This window comes from Momordica charantia, assembly GCF_013281855.1.
Source record: "Momordica charantia cultivar OHB3-1 chromosome 1 unlocalized genomic scaffold, Mcharantia_2.0 BLBB01000001.1, whole genome shotgun sequence".
NCBI lineage: Eukaryota > Viridiplantae > Streptophyta > Magnoliopsida > Cucurbitales > Cucurbitaceae > Momordica > Momordica charantia.
In genome coordinates this window covers 22887886-22906388 of record NW_028275157.1, presented here as the reverse complement: position 1 = coordinate 22906388, position 18503 = coordinate 22887886, and the positions used below count along the sequence as shown (strand labels likewise).

General features: G+C 32.5%; 2 protein-coding genes across 2 annotated transcripts; one reads left to right on the top strand and one right to left on the bottom strand.

Annotated features, from left to right (window-relative positions):
- Positions 1–11765: 11765 nt before the first annotated feature.
- On the bottom strand, positions 11766–12891 carry LOC148213460 (uncharacterized). The gene is made up of 2 exons (XM_088125532.1): positions 12152–12891; positions 11766–11998 (listed from the first exon to the last, which is right to left on the bottom strand). Exons 1-2 carry the CDS (start codon positions 12428–12430, stop codon positions 11969–11971), a joined length of 309 nt encoding a protein of 102 aa, XP_087981658.1. The 5' UTR covers positions 12431–12891; the 3' UTR covers positions 11766–11968.
- A 1566-nt stretch (positions 12892–14457) lies between these two features.
- LOC111012453 (ras-related protein RABA1c) lies at positions 14458–17282 on the top strand. The gene is made up of 2 exons (XM_022286608.2): positions 14458–14901; positions 16507–17282. The coding sequence occupies exons 1-2, from the start codon at positions 14681–14683 to the stop codon at positions 16940–16942; spliced, it is 657 nt and encodes a 218-aa protein (XP_022142300.1). The 5' UTR covers positions 14458–14680; the 3' UTR covers positions 16943–17282.
- Positions 17283–18503: the final 1221 nt, after the last annotated feature.

Here is an 18503-nt window from a genome sequence, read left to right as displayed (position 1 = left end):
CTAATACATTCAAAATCCCTCCTAATCTAAGTATATGTTGTATGTGGATTAATTTCTTTAATATAAATTTGACTATATAACATAAATTAGATATACAGTTTCAAACATGTCACAAATTTTCATTTCTTCGAATATAGTATAAGTGTGATTTTTTTCTTCTCTTTTTTAATTAAAAAGTTAAAATGAGAAATTGAATCGTTGACATTAAAAAATAGTAGTGAATGTTTTATTCCCTTGAGTTATGCTAAGAACTTTTTTAGCACGTTTTATATTACATTTGAGTTTGTGTTGATATTTTGATTATGCTACTTTTGTAAAATTTCAAACTTTTTACTATATTTAAAAATACATATTTATGTTATATATTATTTATGTAAATGTCACTTTCTTTAACTATTTTCATTTTCTCCCCTCCTTTTACCTTACGTAATAAACTTAAATTATTTTATTTTTTTTCACATAATACATGTAAAGAGCTCGTTACTTTCATTTTTCATAAAGGCAAAAAATAATTTTCTTGTAAATATCTGTTTACTCACATTGAGCAAACAAACAAACAACCCCAACAAACCATCAAAATAGACAGTTAAGAGTACAGAGGTTATACTAGTAAATTCAGGTTGGGAGGAGTAGGTTCATGATACTTCGATCATTTATTGTTCTTTTCTTTTTATATATATAAAGATATAATTAAACTACACATTAAAGAAATGAGATATAATTAGATCACCCATACCAAATCGGTGGGTACATTATTTTTTATTATAATACATTTCCTCATTTATATTTGCATTGTAAACTCTATTGAGAAGATTCTTACCCTTAGTGATACACAAATAATTACAAGTTTTAGTGGCCATTTGTTTGATGGATTGAAACTATCCAAGATATTGAAATAAAATATTATTGGAATATGCTTATTCTTGATGATATATTATTAGATTGCCTTTTTCATTTTATAGATACGAAAACTAACTACCATGATTTCATTTGTACTTATATTCTTGGAAATAACTAAAAAGTTAAATATTTCATACTTTCAAAATATTCATAAATTTTTATATATTAGATAAGAATTAATATTTATATAATGATGCTATAGGTGTGTTACAAAGAAATTTATAATAATGTATAGTGTGAATCGAATCTCACGCCAACTTAAAAATGAGGAAGATATAGTATAGATATATATATATATATATAATCAAATAGTATAGATCTTTTAGATGTACTCAAAAAATGAATTTATGTGTAGACAAATTTATGAATTTATTCTTGCTTGTTTCAGATCGAATAAGGAACTAGATTCATAATGAGTGTTGTTTCAAATATATACTAGAACGAACGATCGCCCTAACATTTATAACAAATTTACTCCTTCGTTTAAAACAAATAATTTGTCCTTTCATTATTGAGATTTGAAGATGACATGTAGGGATACCGTGACTAGACGTAATCAATGGTGGTGATAGCCAAGGAGCGATATAGATCGAGCTTCACGATGACAACAAACGAGGAACGAGGAATAATAACAATGATTTAGTGGTGATCGACAGGGAGGACAACAATAATGATAATAGTGATCGATAAGGATTTAATAGATTATAAATTTAGAAACATATATATATATATATATATATATATTTTAATTTAATTATTTTTTTGAAAGGATAAAAGTAAAAGTCATTCTTATCCATAATAGAATGGTTTAGAGTATGGATAAAGATCATTATCGTCTTGCTAAAACCAAAGTAGAAATCATTACTCCTTTTTTAAATTTTGCCCCTTTTACCGTTAAGTAGTATTTTTGTTACCAAGGAACCCCTAACCCCTAATTGGTTAGGTAAGGAGGTAGGCTTGTAGTGGTAGGGGTTTTTGCGTAATAATCCAAAGGGTAAAAGCCAGAAAAAAAGTGGGTCCCACGATGAGTCAGATTGTATTAGTGTAGGTGCAGGGGCGTGTTTGTTTGACTTTTATAATGTCGTTTCGTTAATAGCAGAAACAGAGCAGCCACGTACGGCACAACTTGGAGGGGTTTTAGGGGAACCTATCCAATTCCAGAAACGCCCTTTATTTTAACCACTCAAATATCAACTGCCTACTACCTACTAATTAAAGAAACTTTATTCAAATTTTCTTTTTTCATGTATGTGAGTTTTTTGAACCAATTTACCCCACCTTGTCTAATTTCATAAAAAAAACGATATAATATACAATAAATTAATTTCTAGATAGGAGATCGTTTCAACTTTATCAAACTCATTTTCTTACCATCTTTTTTCTTTTAAATTTCTATAATGTTCTAAAATTTATTTCTTACATACATCTTGAGGTCACAGTAAAACTTTAGAAATAAACCATGCCGGATCAAATTAAGAACTTTTTATATAATATATATTCTTGATTGAGAATATATTTATAAATATAGTAACAAATAGACAAGGATCCACAAGGGCACATGAGATTTGTGAAACATTATAGAAATGAAATTCCTTATTGGTTTTGGAGTGGTCAAAGTTGCTCTCTTTATTTAATCCAATTAATTAATTGGTCTGCTTTCCACAAGAGGCAAAAGGAACTTTAGGTGACCAAAGTGTGTATTTGATGTGCACCCACTACAAATAGTGAAAGTGGAAATATTCCTTTAAGGTGTTCATAACTTCATTCAATCCATCAACACTATATTTTACCATCAATATGTAACAGATCCACCCACCTTGTAATTTTCATTTCTTTCACCCATATCCATTAATGTTTTGTTTCCTTTCTCCACGTGGGATTTTTTTTTCACTTCTTTTTCTTCTGTTTTGACATGACATTCAAATGAAATAAAAGAAAGAACACTGTAGAAGAAAGATAGCATATAATATATACATGCTATTGCTATCCAGAGAACAAGTGGAGATGGCTTGAAAAACTTGCCCAAAAGTTAAGCACATGCTGGGGACTTTGTCCATAGTTTGAATTTCAGTCAAACATGCTTTTTTAATCTTCTTTTGGCATGGAACTTAATATTTGTGAATAAATCAACCCTTCCCATCACAGTTAAAATTTGTCTTTTCACTTCAAATAATAGTGTGACTCCAATTTTAATGAAATTATATTAAGTCTGTAATTATAGTTCTCTTCTATTTTTAAAGGTGAAAGTTCAATTTTCATCTATATTTATTGTGCTATAACAAAAGTCAGAAATTGGATAATGATTAATGTTAAACTACACATAGCGTACCACCTTTGTTAAAAAGTTTGACTTTTGAGGCTTTTGGAGGAATGGGTTTTTGATGGTACATACTTCTTTTAGAAATTAAAGATATATAAATAAATCTCTCTTTCTCTTTTTGGTTGGAAATCTTGGTTAAAGTGGCTTTCTCTGATCCTCCCATCATGAGCGTATTGAATTGGAAAAATCTTTGTGATAAAAATCAATCAAAGGTTACAATACTGAATTTAACACATTATAATATGATAAGTATTTTACAAAGGTTGTAGTTTAATTTATGGATAGTCTAATTCTATTATCTATAATACATGTTTTGTTATTATTGATTATTTTATTATAAAGTTTTACGAGGATAATTTACTCTACGTACCAGAGATGTTTAATCTTAACAAATAAGAATGTTAAAGGAAGAAAAAAGAAAGTAATAGATTACTCGTAAGGAGAAAAATGTACGAATATTGGATTTGTCCAACACCATGCTTAAGTTAAACCACATCTAGTGCCGACCAATACTAAACCAAGGAGAAAATTAAATCTATTTACCTATATATTGATCTCAAATTAAGCTTGTTTATTATAAAAGGGAAGAAATTCATGCATCATTATATTCGCCCTACCTATAAAAAATGATGACATATATTTAAGAACAAAAAAACATCACTTAATTTGGTCGAGGTAATTAATTAATTTTATCATCAAAAGTTCAAAACTTCCTATGATATAATGCAACCTAACTTTGTTGCCAAATGTTTGGGATAAAAGTTTTTAAATTAGAAAACACTTATGGCAACGAAGCCAAAGTTCGTTCGTTATAGGATATTTTTGGCAGCTAAACTCATGTTTTGTCGTTATAAATGCACACACTTAAAGTGTCTTACATTTCTCACTTGCAACCAATACAACCACAACTAACTTGTACGAAATTCTACCATCGAAACTACTTGTAGTCTCGAGGGGACTAGCAACGAAATAAGTGCATTATAGCGACAAAATCTGGCTTCCCCGTCAAAAATTTTGTTGGCAAATTTTATTTATTTATTTTATTGTAGTGTAATCTTTTTTACCTTAGCCTGAAAGGAATCTATTCAAGCTACTTGGATGAGTGGGTACGTACAGGGTGGCACAAATTTAGGGCAAGTTCTCTTAGCTACCTAGGTAGCTAAGTTTAAGTTTTGATTTGATGTGTACTCATTTTCTCTTGTTTTAGGAAAATCTTATTTTATTATGCTTTAAAAGAAAAAGATATTCGTGCTAAAGTTAAGTAGATATGTCATAATCCTTGTTTATCATTTTAGTAGGCTGTTCAATTAATTGACATACGTGATCTTTATTTATTAGTACCACGAGGAATAATTATATATAATCTTATCATTATAAACAATAATACATGAAAGTCAAAATAAAATGAAAAGAATGAAAGAAAAAGCAAACAAATAGAGAGGAGAAAAGGGATGAGTAGATTCAATTAACAAACAAAATCGTCATTATTTGATTCATGCAACCATGCCCCAGCCGTCTTCTTCTCCTCTTTCCTTCTAATATATTTTTAACTTTCTAACTCTATCATTATCATATTTTTCCTATCAAATAATAAGTAATCAATAGAAGAGCAAGAAAGTCGAATATTTATTGTGCTTTTTATTTGATACATTGAATTTAATCAAGTGGAAATTGTTCTTTAATTTAATTTAATTTAATCGATTCGATTTTTTTTACTATTTTTGTGCACCCTTAATGCTATATATTGGAATATTAAGTTAATTTTCCAAATTTAGCCAGTAGACTTTTCGCTTTATGCATTGTTAAATGTGGTGCGACTCAAAATCCATTTTGACCTACTTCTAAATGATTGCAAAGATTGGGCCTTTTTGTTTCTATAATTTTAAATCAAACTCAACCAACATTATTTATCCATTTGCAACATGTGCCTTTTTTTTTTTTTTTTAAGTTACTTTATTAATGCAACTTTTGATATTGATCATCCACTAGTCATTATAGCTTCATTCAAAATTACGATTTCCACCCCGTGTCTCTATAATGATGTTTTTATCATTTAGTGAATAAAAATAGCTATAATTATAATTCAATAAAATAAATATATTACTTTAGTTGTTAGTTCTCAAGAAAAGCGGTCTCTCCTCCTTGTCCCATTGGTCTAGTAGCTTTCAGCCGACGGTGCGTGGCTTGGCCCACTATATTCAGGGCCAAGGGAAGATGAGAGCCCAATTATTTATGGGCCTTGAAAGCCCTATTCTTCGCTTCCTAAACGGCGTCGTCCGGAGAAGAAGAAAAAGAAAAGAACCCAGAAAAAAAAAATATTATCATATTTGAGTGGGAAAAAATGGCATCTTCCACTTCCAGATGGGGGACAATTGTCTCATTCTCACAGTCCAGAGCCTTGATTTATGATCACAAATGTGCAGGAAAATTTTGGTTTGGGAATTGGAAAATGACATATTCCAACCCAAAAAAGAAATAAATATAAGAATTCCATTCAACGGAAACTACGCCTAATTTTCCATCGCAAGTCCCAATCTCCAATAGTCAAAAGCACGAATATAGGATAAGATCCTCTGTTTGAGACATTGGAAAAATGAAACGGAGGATCATGATTCATTATTTTGTAGTGCAGTTAATATGAAGGTTTAGTTAATTAAGTAGTAGCAGTTTAATTAATTTCACTTCTTCGCTCGCGTATTATGTAATCTTAATTAAAGATTGGAAAAAAAAAATAATAACGTAATTAATTAAGGACGGTGACGTGGACGTGGGTTTTTTGAAGTTTGTCAAAGTTGACGGCTAGCGATATCAAAATATGCCTTGCTTTCCACGATATTCTTTTCTTTGTATCCTTATTTGGAGTTGAAAATAACAACAAAGCCTGCGCTATTTGATATTTCTTTTTCTTTTTCCTTTTCTATTCCACGTTTGTCGGAAAAAATAAAAGAAAAAAGGCATCCATCGTCTGACTGCCTTGTGTTGAAACTTGCCTGTATCATCATTACGTACACTGATACAATAATCAAGCCATTTCATCATGTTTTGGATCTAATTAATTTGTTTATGAAATTATCATTTGGGTAGACTTAATTTATATAAATAAATGCCTGAATCAAGAGCCTTGATTTATGACCACAAATATGTAGAAAATCACATAATCCAACCCAATATATTATCGTTATAAAAGCATGGACGATCCGGAGGAGTGATATAGAATGACTCTAATGTTACGTTGTGAGCTATAGAGTTAGTTATATTATTTTATCATCCCTAATATTCTTTTCCGGATAATGTCATTTACCAATTATCACTAAGATATGCTCATGATTGTTATTGTCTAATTTATCTATATATTATTTTATTTAATGTTTTTATTAGTTCTGATTTTTAAAAAATTCTAACAAATTATTTCATCTTTTAATTAGGTAAATCATAATAAATTATTGAGTTCTTAGAGTTTGTAATTTTTTTTATAGAATAAACTTTGAAATTAAGCTACTAGTCTTACTCGTTATATTTTAACAATTAAATAAGTATTCAAAAGACTAATATTTTCAGTATTTTGTAACAAAAATTTGGACATCATGTTGAACAAATATATAATCCAAACATTGATGGGATCTACTGGGAATCCAATTAATAAAAATGAAAAAATGGCTCGTGAAAAGGAAAAGAGAAATCATGCAATAATGATTGTGAAAACTACACAAGTGAACCCCAGGAGTAGACTTTAGTATTGGTCACTAAAGATTGATACATTGGGATTAAACCCACAGGGCATATTGGCAGAAACTTAACTTTTGATTGATGAGGATTAATCTTGTCTCTTCGTTACTATTAAATATTTAATAATTAAAAAAGAAAAATGTAAGAATAATGAATTGTCATTTTTTTAAATGATTGCGAGAATAATATTTGATTTTTACCGGTGAAGAGTCAAATATTTCTTTAATTATGCAGTGGCTCTATCAAAATAAAATAAAAATAATCTCTCCCGTGGGGATGATGTGATTTTTCACCTCAATTTCTGAAAGAAACGCACCGACGGTGATTATCATCGTGGCATTTGGTTTTGTTTGGCTTTAACATATATTTAGTGGGTCCATAGAAATATACGACAACGATTGATTTACAGGGACACCTTTTTATTTTTCCTTTTCTTTGCCATTCATTTCAAGATTTGGTTTCACCCAATTTTATGACGCCACTTTTTACTTATTTCAATCTCTTAAAATAAATTTCGATCGGTTAAAAGCTTAAATTATAATAATTAAAACTCAATGTTATGGGTTCTTTTTTTATAGTATTTAGAGCACACAAATATCTTTTTTTTTTTATGCGAGACAAATTTTAATTATAATATTTTATCAAAATCTTATAGATGTTTCTTTCATTTTTTATATTGACTAATAAATTAAGAACAATATAGGTTGTATAGGTATTGGAGTTCTGACTCATTTAAAATCTTTCCAATTTAGTTTTGGCCTTTTTTTTTCTTTCTTTGTAAAATTATCCAAATATAGAGAAATTCTCGGTAATCTTGATTCCTTTCGTCAATCTCTCACCTTAAACTCTGTAGTCTCTTTTTTATTTAATATAAAAAAATCTAACATTTTTAATTTAAATGAATTAGGAAGAAGTAAAGAATTTCACAAAATTGATCAAAACTGTGTATATATGTGTTGTGAGTGGAAAAAGAAAAGAAAAGATGGAGAGGGGCACGGCAGCAATGTGGGAATAATATGTATGGATCCGGTATGATATGATATTGTGTACAGGTGGTGAAGGTGTATATCTATATATTTAATTAAAGAATAAAATCCTCCAATACGAAAAAGAATTTGAGAAGTGATTGAGCTGGGTGAGAGATCCTAATGGCCGACGCCGGGGCTTGGGACGGACTGTATAAGGTGTCGGCCACTGAGCTTCTGGTCGACGGCGGCGGCATGGCCTCTGTTGCTGGGAGTAGAAGCCGGCACCGGGCCCTTCGGGAGAGAGGCCAGAAACAGGCTGCTGCACGGCGTCGTTCTGGCGGCAGAAGATGCGAATATGAGGAGGAAAATGAGAGCCCAAGTGAGGATTAGAAAACGAGCCATGGAAAAATGCAAAAATATTTGAGTAATGAATAATTAGAGATTTGGAGATCAGAGGAGAGTGGAGAGAGGTTATTTATAGAAGAAATCAGGGGAAGATTGGCGTAAGGCCTGAGGGGGGTTGAGAAAGAAGGTCAACATCAAATGGGTTTTGCTTTTGACTATTTATTTAAAAAGAAATGGGAATTGAAGGGCGAAGGGGCTGTGTCGTGAGGTCGCCGCCGACCACAGTGGCAGTCAGCAGAAGATCAAGATACAGAGACAGAGAGAATCCCGTGTCTCCACGGCAGACTCAAATTGAATTGTATTTGCTTCTTTAATTTAATTTTGTGGGAAGATGATTTATGAGCACTCCAACGCTGAAATCATGCTGCGCTGTTGCATGTTGCCTGTAATGGCGGAAGCGAATTTGGCACCTGAGTTCAACGTGAGGTTAAGAGAGTAAATGAGAAGACATCGTAACAATGAGTAATTTCCCTTAACATTCAAGATAATTATTGCAACATTTTATCAAATTTAAGGTCAAAGTTGTAACACATGTCCAAAATTTAAAGTATAATTTAATGAAGTTGAGAGTTTTAAGGGAAAAAAATGGTAAATATTAGTTTGTTTCTCTTATTTGTATGATTATTTATTTTCTATGTGCCGAAACTAATAAATTTCTGCCATGTGCGAACTTGAAAATAATAAGATTTCTCATAATTTTGGCATTTTCTCTCTCTAGAGGTTACAAATTATAATTGATTTTTTTTTTTTGTTTCTTATAATTTGTTAAAATTTATTTATTTATCGAAGAGACCGTGTTTTACTCTGTGTGCTGCGGTTCCCTAAAATAATTAAAAAAAAGATATATATTTGAATTTAATGTCATTTTTTTGTGATGTAGCAGGCAGAGGTGTAGTGGAGGAGACGAGTGTCATTAATATAGGCTGCTTCAAAATGCTTTATTGATTCAACTCTTGAGGCGGCGGAAAGAAGAAAAATTTATTACATTTTCCACCCAATAAAGCTTTTTGAAAGCCGGCATTAAAAAGGCCAAAAGAAGAAAAGAAAAAAAAGGACAATTGACGAAGCATATAATCAGCAAAAGATTGTGGATACTTCGAACCATGAATGAATACTAGCACAAGTATCCATCAAGTATTCAAGAAAAGTAAGCAATTTGTAAATATGAATGATGTCAAAATTATTTTTCTTATTTCTCACGAGCACGTAGATTCTGTAATTGAGGTTTTTCGTTGTTGGATTTGTAAGATGATTACAAACAAAATCTCACATTTCTAGAAAAGAAATAATCTTGAGTGTATAAGAAAGGACAATTATCTCATTGAAGATACTTGGGTACTAAAGGTACCGTTGTTCTTAACAGTTGTCTAGATTGAACATTGTAATAAGTATAAAACGAGGTAGATGATACTACAAGAAGTCTTATGTCCTTGTCATTGTATCATCTCAAGCAACAAATTTGAGGAAAGGGATCTGGCACGAACATTAAACCAATCATTTCCCAAACAATATACAGATGATGGATCAAAGTAAAAATAATTTAAAATTAATATATTACGATGCCAATTAGAACATAGATTAACGAGTCAAGGCATAAATCCCTCATTTTTCCACTTATTGACGTTGGATTTTGTTTTCTTTTATACAAAAAAGTCAAGCATAAAAAGAAAACCCAACAACAAGAAGCCCATACCTCAAAAAAAAAAAAAAAAAAAAATCCATCCTTTTTAATATGTTAAGATAAGAATATTATCAAGACAACCCTCGTGCCCATTGTCATACCCCTCTCAACCATTCTTGCACCTTTTATTTATTTATTTATTTTTTTGAAAATATGGTCCATAAGATCAATTCACTCAATAAAAACAATCTATTTGTCCAAAATTTGACACTAATCGCTGTGTATATACATCACTAAACTCTGCGTGACTTTATTTTTTGTTTTATCAAATAAATTTTAATATTCTATTATACATGGATATTCTTCTTTCTTAATCAACATGGTACTTTTGTCGCACACTTGTCACATTAGATTTTGGAGGACAAGGTGGGGACACGTATTTGTTTTGTTTAAATTTGAGTTGAATTGAAGAGTAAAGTGTGACCCGGAAACAAAAATAATATAAATGAAAGGAAAGCAAAGGGCGTCGGCACAAAATTGGGAGGCAGTGTGGAATGTTTACAAGAGGAGGCCCCCATTGTCAACAGCTTAGGGGTCTGCGCTTGGACAGGATTTATATTTTATCCATTAATTTCCAATTCCATGCCCCCAAACCTTTTATCCTGTTCTATTCTATTCTCTGATTCCAACCATTTTTTCACCAACATACACAACGAACACCATGCCCTTCATTTTTTTATTCGTTGCATTAATTATACCCCATCTCTCTTCTTCAACTGCTTGTGTCTATGTGCTTCTACATAATTTAAAAGTACATAATTAGTATTTACTCCAACCCCACATTATTCACCAAAAATGGTTCTGGTTCTTTTCATTTTAAGCGGGAAAAAAAGGGATGGGCCTGAAGAACTTAATGGGCTGTGAATTCTCCTGGGCCGCCAACCCAGAACAACTTGGTCCATTTTTATTATTACTATTGTTAGTAGGTGAAATAGGTACTTGTGGCTGTGGGTGGATTGTTCCCAATAAGTGGTAGAAAATCTTAATTTAATGAAAAGAGAATAAAAATGTGGCAGACTCTTCAGAGTCACAGCTAGAACTGAGCATGTGAGACTTGAGAGCATTAGATTTAAAAAAACTATATTATAAAAGAAATTCAAATTCAAATATCCAAATCTACTGCCAAACATATATTTGAAAAACAAAAAATTATATTTCCATTAAATCCTTGTTTTCATATTTATATTTTCAAATTACCAACCAAAATCTACAGTGTGACCCTTTTATTGGTTTTGTAATTTTGCATGCAAAGGTATCAATTACAGGACCCACTCCCTTGAGTGCGTGAGTTGTGTATTTTTGGACCTCTCCCAATTTTAATTCATCCATGTATATTTTTTCCAAACTCCAAAGTCCAAAAATGCCTCAGCCTATAATACTATATATATATTGTATATCGTATAGCTCAGCCCTCTCAGTGGCTCCAAATTTGAGGCAGATCCATCTGTGGATTCTAAACTCACCCTTATGCCACTTTGTTTTATCCACACTTTCCCCAAAACAAAACCCCCCCTCTTTTTTTTATCTCTTTTCCTTTTTAACCATAACATTGGATTCCATCCAATCTCACCTCCTCCTTTTTTGTGTATTAAATAAAAAATTTGTGTCAATGCTACGTGTTTCTCTTCAAATCACATCATTAGCAACATAAAATATAACAAAAATCTCACCCGGAATCTTGAAAATAAACAATAAGTTTCTGACCAGACGCCTGACTATAATTAGTTGAAAGATAGAAAGAAAAAGAAAAAGAAAAAGGGAAAAATGATTGAACAAAAGGGGATTTCGTGTTGCAGGGTTGAACTCTGGATTAGCAACAATGTGTTATCAAAATAGAGAAGTACTACTGTTGAAGTTGTACAAAATAAACAAATCAAATTAGAACTGTATGTAGTTTTGTTGTCTACCCTCGAACTGTGGAACTCCATTAAAGAGCAAAAGTGGAAGCCGTACTAAAGATGGAAGCTTTTAGATTTGCCTCACAGAGCACCAAAACACCTACAACATTTGAACTGCATTCATCTAAATAACCCATTGATAAACACACATTTACAGATCTCAAATTGGAACCAAATAATTAATTAAAACACATAGGAAATCTAAATTAATTAGATAGAGAGAGAGAGAAAGTGGTGTGATTAAGCAGCTTACTCTGAATTTGAAACAACTTTTTTGCCTCGAGCTCAACAGAGTCTCGAGTCTCCTTTGCAAATCCGTTTGATTGAAAACTTGACCCGAAGAGCTCAAATAGACATTGCGTTGGAGAGGGGGAGACCAGAGGCCACTTGTCTCGTAATCGAACCCAAATTCTGTGGCATCGAAGAATTTCTCCAGCAGTCTGTCCGAAGTGTATTTGGATACCCTCTGAACCTTGGGAGTGGAAGTGACGATGTTATTAGGAGGTGAAAATGGCAGTTCGGAGATGGACATTGATGGAGTTTGGAACCCAATTGGAGCCCAGAAAACACAAAGGAAAAGAAAAAAGGGGATCGGATTAGGATAATGTGATGAAAATACAGGGGGGTGTTTGAAGAAGACAAAGGTGTTTTCTTTTTCAGAGGTTTAAATGTGATGGCCGATGGGTGAGGAATATTGAAATGGACGTATGTGGCTGTGCAATTCAATGATAGAGAAGACGTGACAAGCATGATGGTCAATTTGGGGGTTTTTTCCTTTGAATTGGGGGCCAGGCCGAGGTCTATTATTCTGGGTTATGTTCCATAATTAATAATAATAATAATAATGATAGAGTTGTTGGGTTCATTTGATTGAAGTGTTAGGTGGAGGGTTGAGAAATCAGAATAATGAGATTATTATTTGGGGGTAGAGAATCGAGATGATTAAAAAGGAAAAGAGAGCTTGTTGACCCTACCTTATTGGGGGGTTTGAACAGAGTCAGAGTGAAAGAATTGGTAATTAATGATCGACCCATTAGAACATCTATGAAGGATTTTAAAGATGGAGGGAATCAGAGGCTGATGAGGTAATTGGTCCATGTGACATCACAGATTCCAGGGCTTTGGGTAAGGTTCTGGTTGTGTTTGGACCATAAGAAGAATAGGGAGAAATTGTCCAAAACGGCGTTGGGGGATGGGTACTGGGTAGCTCGTTTTTTTCTCAAGTACTTGATTAGTGAAGTGAGGATTTAAAAATGGGTTGTTTGATCAGATTGGCAGCCTGAAATTGTCTGCCTTTTTTGCTGATTTTGACTTCCGATCACTGATTCCTGGTGGGTCTCGGTTAGTTGGTGTCATCTCCATCTCTCTTTCACTGTGAATTGAATAATGTATGTTATCCATTTTATGAAGCATGAAAAAAGTTAAAAGGGTGGAATGGAAGAGAGATCAGAAGGAAAATGGTGGTGCCTTAACTTTTGGTAAGTGAGGGGAAATTGTGCAATCTCATTCACTGCCAATTTCCCACACAGCCTCTTCTCTCTCGAAGGATGATATGTTTGTTTGGTGATTTCTTTTAAAAATAATATAACAAGTGAATGTGTAAGAATTTGAATTCATGATATCTTGGTCAAGATACATATATCAATTACAAACTCATGTTGATGTTGGTGCATTTATTTTAATTAACCATAATTTTATAAGCTATTGAATGGCGTGTTTGAGAGTTTTTTCTTTTATTTTTTTTTTTTTTTGTTAAAGATAGTATTTGTGTCCCAAGTACTCCTATAGAAATCATTTGTCTTGAAATACCATTTTCATAAGTATCCATAGTATGAGTGGGTTTGAGATGTCTATTTTTTTTGGAAGACTAGAGCGTGTATTTTGCCAAAATTTTAAGGCTAAATTTTGGTAGTTTGTGTATTCAAAATTTTAGTTGGATCTATTCACAAAATAACCATTGAGTGCCTTTGTCAAAAACCCTCAAATTTTGTATGAAAACCAATTTTGATATCTATTTCTTTCCAACTTTATCAATCTAATACTCGACAAAAATACATTTAATCATTCATTTAAACAATTCCTCACACAATAATTTATTAGTAAGTCAAAATTACTATACTAGTTCAAATTTAAGGTAAAAGTTGAAAGATACGTCTATAAAACACAATAGGATAAAATAGAAAGCTTAGAATACAAACTGACAGTTCAGTATAAAAATAAAAATTTTTTGTTGTTGTTGTTTTTTCTTTTTTTTTTTTTTTTAAATACTTGCAAATAAAAGCACTAAAACTAAAGAAACAATATATTCAAATCACAAAATCACATACATCAACTGAGGTCACAATTAAAGTTAAAAACCATATGTTGTGAGCAAATACCATAATTATCCTTCTGAATTCCGACAGTGGAATCTAATCGAGGGAGGACAGTGACGTCATTTAGACAGTTTCCTCGGGTTAATCTTAATCCTGTCTGCTCGAAGTTGAAATGTTTTGAAAATGGACATTTAATTTAATTTGTAAACCCTCTCCCTTTGTTTGGCTTTTGACTGTGGAGTCCTGCCCAGGTCCAGAGGGGTCCTCCGCATTTCCCACTCTCTTGATTTGAACAAAACAAAGGCTCCAAAAAGAAAAAAAACACAGCTCCGGTAGAAAAGAAAGGAAAAAGAAAAGATTTTTACAGTGACTGTGGTCTGTGAGAGAGTGGAGAGAGAAAGTCCGCGATCTGGAAGAAAACCCCTCTCTCTCTCTCTCTCATTGTCCTTTTGAAGGGGTTCTGAGAAATGGCTGCCTACAGAGCTGAAGACGACTATGACTATCTCTTTAAGGTGGTCTTAATCGGAGACTCTGGCGTTGGCAAGTCCAATTTGCTTTCTAGGTTTACCAAAAACGAGTTTAGCCTCGAATCTAAGTCCACCATTGGGGTCGAGTTCGCCACTCGGAGCTTGAATCTTGATTCCAAGGTTATTAAGGCTCAGATTTGGGACACCGCTGGTCAAGAACGGTGAAAAACTCTTTTCTCTCTGCCTCTGCTTTTCCATTTCATTTCTATTCTTTGTTTCTGATTTTATGATCTGGGTCCTTGTCTTTTTTAGTGGAAACATTGTTATGTGACATATGGGCCTCTGTTATTGTTTTATTGCTTTTTGCCTTCTGGTCTTTTTGATATGTAATTGCCCCTAAATTAATTGCTCTATTACCTTCGATTTCTTTGTTCATTTGTTTAATAGGTTTAGTTGTTGATCGATTGTAATGGGGTACCAGAAGGGTTTGGTGGATCTAAGGACGTTTATTCAAACGTAGATTATTTATAGCTAAACAGGAGTCTTTTCTTTTCTGATACTCACTCACTATTTGAATTGATTGATTTTTTTCCTTCTTTTCCCTGGTGGGGAAGAGGGGTTGATTTTTGTGTTCTCTGGTATGGTAGTGTCAATGCCATGAATATGAGTAAAGAATGTGAAGTAAAATGTGGAAACTTTGTAGTGGTTTTGAAAATGGTACAAAGTTTACTGTCACGAGGAGGTTGAGAGATATTTTAGGAGAAAATAGAGCTCTGTTTTGTTGTATAATTTGCATCGGTAGTTGGCACCTAAATGAAAGGCTTCCATCACTATCATGCTAGATGCTACCTTCTCCATAAAACACCACAGAGAAAGGAACAAGAGAGATAGCAAATCAAAATGATAGGCCTTTTGATAGATCCAAATGCAATTTTTCATTTGGTAATGCATATGCTCGAAACGTGTCTTTTAGGCTTAAAGTAGAAGGTCCCGTTGCGTAATTCAGACATTATGTGTTTGCCAGTACAAATTGCACAACCGAAGACTTTCAGCTGTAACATCAACTTTTTATAAAGCTTACTGTTTCTCTACTATTCTCTTCAAAATAATTACCACCTTTCCATTTTTAGGCATTGTGTTAGGTTATTCCACCTCAATTATGGAAGTGGTTGAGTGTTGGTTTATAAATGTGAAGAAGAACTTCACCTCCTTAAATTAGTGTTTGGGTTGAGAGTGCCAATGAATATCATTTAGTAGTATAGGTTAGGCTACAGTTTATGCGAGATTGTGTTTATGTGAACATCTAATTCAAAGATTGATACACATCCCTTATCGTGTAAAAATGGTTGACATGGAGTGTTGTTTATAAACTATATGAGACAGTTTCACCTCCTTAACTGGTCTTTGAGGTTGGCAGAACCCATTAACGCTAATATCTTGGGGTTCTGCAGGCAGCTATAAGATCTACTTTTACTGTCTTATTTATCTGGAAAGATTGACTCAGTTCTCATTATATCATGGTGAGTGCAAGTTAAATGGAATTCTAACCTTTCACAAGAGGGGTAATTTTAACGATTGATGGATGGCTGCCGGTAGATGATTGTCACATTTTGTACTGTTAGGCAAGGAATTTAGGAAACGATCAAAAAAGTTACATTTAATGCCTGTATATATCTCATGTATAATTCTCGAGTGAACAAGCTTTATCTGTACTGAAAATGGGAGCTTGACCTGCGTGACAGACTTTTAACTAGTTTCACCTTATAATTTAATTGCCTTACATTTCCACATCTCTCTTCTGTCATATAATCTTCTCAAATTTATAGGTACCGAGCGATTACAAGTGCTTACTATCGAGGGGCAGTTGGTGCCCTGCTTGTGTACGATGTTACTCGACACTCCACATACGAAAATGTTGAGAAGTGGTTGAAGGAGTTGAGAGATCATACTGATCCCAACATTGTAGTGATGCTAGTTGGCAACAAATCAGATCTACGCCACCTAGTGGCGGTCTCGACCGAGGATGCAAAATCATTTGCTGAGACAGAGTCCCTATACTTCATGGAAACCTCTGCCCTTGAAGCCACAAACGTGGACAATGCCTTTGCTGAAGTGCTTACACAAATATACCACATAGTGAGCAAGAAGGCGATGGAAGCTAGTGACGATGCGGCTGCATCAGCCGTTGTAGCTAAAGGGGAGAAAATCGACATCAGTAAGGACGTCTCTGCGGTAAAGAAAGGTGGTTGCTGTTCCAGCTAGAGTTCCAACCCGAAGTTGCTGCGCTGGTTTGTCTCCTCGCCCGATTCCTATTTTACATTTTGTTTTACACATGGTACACCGTGGTTGTGTGAAATTTTTTCCAGGGATGCATAGAGTAGGAGCAATTCATGGGGATTGATTTGATGTACTTTACTGTTTCGTTTACTGATAATGTTAACTTCTTATGCAACAAAAAATACTGATGCTTTAGCTGCTAAACATGGGAGTTGGGGATTACGGTTTATACTTATTTGACTTTTGAGGGACTTTGTTCCCCAATTACAGAATTGTTATGGCTTTTAGTTTTCAAAGTCCAAGATAGGTTTCACCTATTTTCTTCTTTTCTTATAGTTTATTCCTGCTGTGGTTTGTTTCCCAGAATATCTGAAGTTGTTAGAAATATTAATAGAACTCCAACTCCTACACATAATTATTTCATTATTTGTGTTTGCCGTTTACTTTTATATCCATTCGAAAGCTTAATGATATCGAACATGAGCATAGCTCAGCGGTATTGATATGCAATTCCTCCCTTTGAGGTTGCTATATCTCCAAATTATTGTACCCTAAAAAAAAAAGCTCAATGATATCGGGTTTCACAGGTCGAGTATATGGTGGATCGGATACTAGGCCTCACCCTCCAGATATGTAAATATATTTTGTTGTTGTTGAAGATATATTGCCTAGCAAGATGGCTCAGGTTGGCTTTATACATATTATTATTATTTTATTTTTTATTTGAAGTTAAATAATTGGCTAAACAGCCGTTCCTAATCTTTTAGGTAATGTTATATTTAATTCTTAATTATTTAAAATTTTAATTTTCCCGTATTATATTAAAAATTATTATTAGATCATTCCAAAAATAAATTAAACAACGAATAAATATATCATTAAATTATTACTTTAATAATATGTTTCATCCAAGCATTTCACTTAAAAGAACATAAATTTTGTTCGTGAACATAGACTTTTTGTTAATTTTAATTTTATTTTTATATAAACTAATCAAGAACTTTAAATATATTGAGGTTAGACACTTTTGGACACGTCACCTAAAAAAATGGATTTTCTGGATGGTTAGACATATTTTGTCATGTTAATAAAATAATAATTTAATGATATACATTTTGTCGACAAATTTTTAATAATTTTCGTATGAAATGATTTAATAAAGAACTTTTAATACATCAAGGTCAAAAATTAAAATGTTAAAAAATTAAAGATTAAATTAAGAATTTAATGTTAAATGTAGCGTAGATATTTCCAATCAATTTAGTTTATTTCTTTGAAACTAGAATTAAATCCAAATTTTAGTTTTTTCTTTCTAAAATTAAAAATAATTTCGCTGTCGGGAATTGAACCCAGCTTTCTCGAGTGAGAGCAAGTATCCACTTTTGTTGATGGTAATAAAATAATAATTTAATGAGACATCCACTTTTGTTAACAAATTTTTTATGGGATGATCTATTAAAGAAATCAAGGTTAAAATTAAAAATCTTTAAAAGTTAAGAACTTAATATTAAATGTACATAGATATTTCCGTTCAATTTAGTATCAT

Coding starts and splice junctions, on each gene's coding strand:
- LOC111012453 (XM_022286608.2), top strand. CDS start 14,681: ATGGCTGCCTACAGAGCTGAAGACGACTATGACTATCTCTTTAAGGTG. Junction 14,902..16,506: donor GACACCGCTGGTCAAGAACG/GTGAAAAACTCT, acceptor TCAAATTTATAG/GTACCGAGCGATTACAAGTG.
- LOC148213460 (XM_088125532.1), bottom strand. CDS start 12,430: ATGTCCATCTCCGAACTGCCATTTTCACCTCCTAATAACATCGTCACT. Junction 11,999..12,151: donor AAAGTTGTTTCAAATTCAGA/GTAAGCTGCTTA, acceptor CAAATGTTGTAG/GTGTTTTGGTGCTCTGTGAG.